This window comes from Nannospalax galili, unplaced genomic scaffold (genome assembly GCF_000622305.1).
Source record: "Nannospalax galili isolate Female #2095 unplaced genomic scaffold, S.galili_v1.0 scaffold1128, whole genome shotgun sequence".
Classification (NCBI taxonomy): Eukaryota; Metazoa; Chordata; class Mammalia; order Rodentia; family Spalacidae; genus Nannospalax; species Nannospalax galili.
The window spans coordinates 2,105,885-2,110,453 of record NW_008358632.1 but is presented as its reverse complement, the minus strand read 5'-3'; the positions used below and the strand labels follow the sequence as shown (position 1 = coordinate 2,110,453).

The window sequence follows — 4,569 nt, the reverse complement described above, 5'->3', positions numbered from 1 at the left end:
CTGACCTCCAAAAACATGGCATGACACGGGTGTACTTATATACACGCAGGTAATACATTCACACACAAAAACCAAAATAATAGATTAATTTTTTAAAAACAAGCTGGGTGTGGTGGTGAGGTGGTGCACACTTTTAATCCCAGCACTTGGGAGGCGGAGGCAGGTGGAGGCAGAGGCAGGCGGATCTCTGAGTTCAAGGCCAGCCTGGTCTACATAGAGAGTTCCAGGCCAGGGAGAAAATAAAGAGGGAAAAAGATAAACTCGGGGGATCCAGCAAGGAGAGCAAAGACACAAATGTAAGAAAATACAAAACAAAAAGCATACAACAAAGAAGTTTCCTAAGCTGAAAAAGACTCAGTCTGCAGACTGACACGGGTTCAGTGACTGCCAGATGGAATGTGGAGGAGAACCCCATTTTCGAAGTCTACAAAGTATGTGCTTGATTAGTGCCTCCAAGGGAGGGTGCAGAAGGCATTCATAAAACAGGAGGAAAGGGAAGTCAATCACAACTGGATCAAAAGGGGAAGACCTCAAGGTCAACCAACAAACACAAAATATGCCGGATGTAATGAAATCAAGTGCAGTGAATCAGTTGTTAAATGAAATACGAACAGATTGAACTCTCCTGTTAGAAGACAAGTAATTAACCTGGGTTTTATGTTTATTTTTGAAAAGAGGTCTTGAAGTGGCTAGGTTGGCTTTGAACTTTTGAGTCTCCTGTTTCAGCATCCCAAATGCTGGGATTACAGGTGTGCACCATCAAGCCCAGTTCATACTGAATTTCTGAAGTGGAAATTTTATGGATCTAGGGACAACGAATGCTTTTCTAATAAAATGTAAAATGGCCTTAATTAACTAGAGAACTGCTATAAAACTGATATAGACTAAGTTCCAAATGATGAGGGAAAAAGCTTTAATAGAAAAGGTCTCTGGTCTGGAGGGTTTCATGAAGAGAAATTATAGAAACCATTAGAATTTTCCTCTGATGTCTCCTCCTTCCTCTAGGAAGCATTCTGAATGCTGCCAACCTATCCTTGGAGAGAGACTGCCTCCATCGTGCCCTCTGCAGCACATTCAGGATGTGCCAACACACCATCTCACAACGGTCCATTTGCTGGCCAGTCTCACCTCCTGGACTGTAGGAAACCAGGATGCCAGGCCCTAGGGTGAGATGAGCCTAAAACTTACAGGTCCAGGCTGCATTCTCTGCCAAAGGTTGGGGCACTGAAAACAGTGGCTCTGATAATCCCTCTCTTGCAGAACACTGCTAGACTGGCAGGAGGAAGCAGCCCGGTCATAAAAGTGCAGGCTCCCTGCTCTGTGGGAAAGCGTCTTGGTCAACAACCCTTAGCTCATCTCCTTGTCCTGAACAAATAACTCAGCTATCCCTGGCTAAGAGATTAGGCCAGGTTAAAGGTTTACTCCTGAGCTAAAAGCTAAAAGTTTTTCCAGGAGGGCTTCTGGTGCCATGGTCATGATTTGTGATGAAGGGGAACTTAGGGGGAAAAAAAAAACACTGTGGCCAATAAATTACTGGCAGGTACTGGTAACCTTGAGTAAAATTTAAGCATTCTTCTGGCCCCAACTAACAGACTAAATGTCCTGTTTCTTTGTACCCTAAATCTTTGTATGTGACTGCCATATCCGACATGACTGCTAGTTCCTTGGGATGTATAAAAACAATCTGAATTTTAAAATAAATTGTCCTGTTGGGAAGACACAGGTCCCAGAGTTTGACTCTGTCGCCGATCAGACCCTCTGCCCCGAAGCCAGTAGGTCCCTGACTAAGCAAAGCAAACCTGAGTCCGGACACTGGACCATAAGCTACCTGAAACCAGGACTGTACTTTTTCATTGCCTTCTGGGTGCCCAGTACAGCATCTGCCATTTGCTGATGGAATGAATATGTGAGCAGGGGACCCCATGGTGAACTCCCACAGGGAAGCAGACAAAGAAACGAGCCCCAAATGCTGGCAGAAATACTGCAGCTTTCCTGTCATACAAATATTTCTAAGACGATCAAACCATTTTATGGGGGAAGGTCTAATCACTCACACATTCAAACATGCCTGAAATTTCTCTCACCAGGTAACAAGGAAGTGGAAGTCTGGGGTCTGGAGGCAGCCCCTGCTGGTCTCTCCACTTTCCAGGACTAGATAGAGACCTGCATGCCTCACAGGAGATCTTTAGCCAGGAACAAAGGAGGCAGGGTGCGCCCCCCCTCATAAGCTGGGTGGGAGGATCCTGTGGGACTGGCCTGGGCAGCAGCTCTGGGAATCCCCTGAACATCACAGACCTTCCTCAATTTTAAAACAGGAGCTTCTTCAATTTAACAAAGCATGCCTATGCCCGGAGCCCTAGGGCTACTCTCCAGATAGCAACCAATGGCCACTGTCCCTTGTTCAGTAGCCCAGACCCAGCTCTGGCATGGAGCCTGTAGTACATTCCTGACCATCAGCTACCCCATCCATGACCATGGACCTTCCTGTACCTCAGGGTCTGGCACTGACCACCCATCCGGGCTGGCATGCAGTACTTGGCCCCTCCTACTACTGGACAGACAACAGAAAGAAATGAATCCAGGGTTCAGATGGAAGGGACAAGAGTGTGCGGTCCTGGAGTCCAGCTTGAAGCCTGGGAGCTGAGGGGACCCAGAATCAGAGGATGAGCAAGGGTCCAGGCCCCTAGGGGCCACCTAGGGACACACTGCAACGGCTCAGTCTGCAGGGGAGAGGGCGGTGGGTGTGAGAATTCTTGGTAGCCAGGTAGGTGAGTTGAGGCTGGAAGGGAGACCTAAGGTCCTGTTCTACCTGAAACCATGACATGGGCAGGGCATTGGGGCCCCTGGATCAGCAGGTGAGTCATGGGGAGGAAAAGGTCAGGTAGGTGTGAAGAAACCGGCTGAGTCACCCAGGGCAGCTGCCCTATGTAGGGATCCAGGAAGCTGGGAGAGGCAAGAGGAGGGGGCTACTGGATCTCCTGGATCTCCTCAACTTGGCCTCCACTCCCTGCTCTTACTAACAATCCCCCCCACCCCCGGCTTTCTAGCTTTCAGGCTTTGCCTGCCCTGAGGTATTTGTCCCAGGAAGTGTACAGGGAAAGGAAGGGACAAGGTGGGAAATCCAGGAGGGAGGTAAGTGAGAAAACTTCTAAGTCCCTTTGTCCCCCAGGACACCTAATCCCCAGGAAGGATCACTCACAATTCCTGGTAGCTGAGGAGGGAGGAACGAAGGCCATGGGGCTTCTTCCAGTCCAGGCTATGCCTGTGCTCAGGTGCAGTGCCTCCAGGGCTGTTTGCATAAGTTGAAGCAGGGACTATAACTCTCTCTTGCCAGCGGCCAATGCCTGGACAGCAGGGTCAGGTCCCAGTCTGATCTATGCCCGGGACCTTCCAGCCTCCAAGGCTGGGGAGGGGACTTTGACCACACTCCGAAATATCCTAACCAGGGAGGCCAGAAACAGGAATGTGGGTGGGGCTGGGGGGATAGTCACAGAGGCTCCTCCTTCTAGAGGGCCCAGTTGGGGGGACTGAATGTAGGGTGTCACACATGCTAGGCATGCAATTTACATACCAGCTCTCCTTTTGCTTCTTTTTTCTTTTTTTTTTTTTTGAGACAGGGTCTCCCTGTAGCCCCAGCTGGCCTGCAACTCACTGTGTAGACCAGGCTGGCCTTGAACTCAACAGAGATCTGACTGCCTCTGCCTCCTGAGTGCTGGGATTAAAGGCATGCACCACCACACCCGGCTCCTTTTGCTTCTTTATTTTGAGACAGAGACTCACTAAGCTGACCAGGCTGGCTTTGTACTGGCCCTGTAGCTTGAGTAACCCTTAAAAATGTGATCTTCCTGCCTCAGCCTCCTCAGCCAGGATTACAGGCCTGGCCTCAAAGGCTGCTTTGTTGTGTGGCCTCTCCTAGTACTGACAGTGGGGTACAGGGCCTTCCTGGCCATAAGATTCTCCTGCTGTGCCCCTGGCTGCAGGCAGCACCGGAGGGAGGTTAACTGTGGCTGGACACGGTGCTGAGGGCAATGTGTACTTGCCATCTGCTCCTACTGTTCTGGTTGAGGGGAACAATGGTCAGCTCTGAAGGCTTCCTCACTAAGACTAACCTTGGCAGCTGGGGCGAGGTTTGGAGTCAGGAGGCCTGATTCTAATTTAGACAACAGTTTCTCTCTCAACCTGTTTGTTTTTAGAGCAAAAGGGTTTAGGGGCCCAGTCGTGTGTGCAGGCCTCTGAGTGAGAGGACACAGGCCTGTTAGCCCCAGGGGCTGTGTCTTACTACACCTTGGGTCTCTGACCAGCACAACCCAGGACACAGTGTGTGCTATTTGAATGAGCTGTGAATGACAAAGCTACAAAATGCCAGATGTGGTACAGGCTTCTCTCTTTTTCTGGAGCGTCTGCTCAGTGGTCTGCCCTAAGCCCTGAGCTGATGTATGACAGGTGGTTGCCCCACCCCCATGTCACCTCCTTATTCACACCCTGGCCCCTGTGGGCCACTCCCTTCTTCCAGGGATCCTATCTCATCATCTACATCCTTTCCGACCCTGGCCTCATCTATTCACTTAG

The 4,569-nt window shown here is 50.1% G+C and overlaps 2 protein-coding genes across 3 annotated transcripts in view; one reads left to right on the top strand and one right to left on the bottom strand.

Annotated features, from left to right (window-relative positions):
* LOC103724775 (importin subunit beta-1-like) overlaps positions 1 to 1,188 on the top strand; it is a 20,205-nt gene extending 19,017 nt beyond the window's left edge. For both annotated transcript variants that reach the window (XM_029558079.1, XM_008821920.2), the window contains one exon: positions 1,006 to 1,188. In XM_029558079.1, coding sequence (XP_029413939.1) covers positions 1,006 to 1,165 — 160 coding nt within the window. In that variant the 3' untranslated portion in view covers positions 1,166 to 1,188. The remainder of the gene's footprint in view (positions 1 to 1,005) is intronic.
* Positions 1 to 4,569, bottom strand: part of LOC103724786 (rho GTPase-activating protein 27-like) — a 23,870-nt gene that overhangs the window by 15,422 nt on the left and 3,879 nt on the right.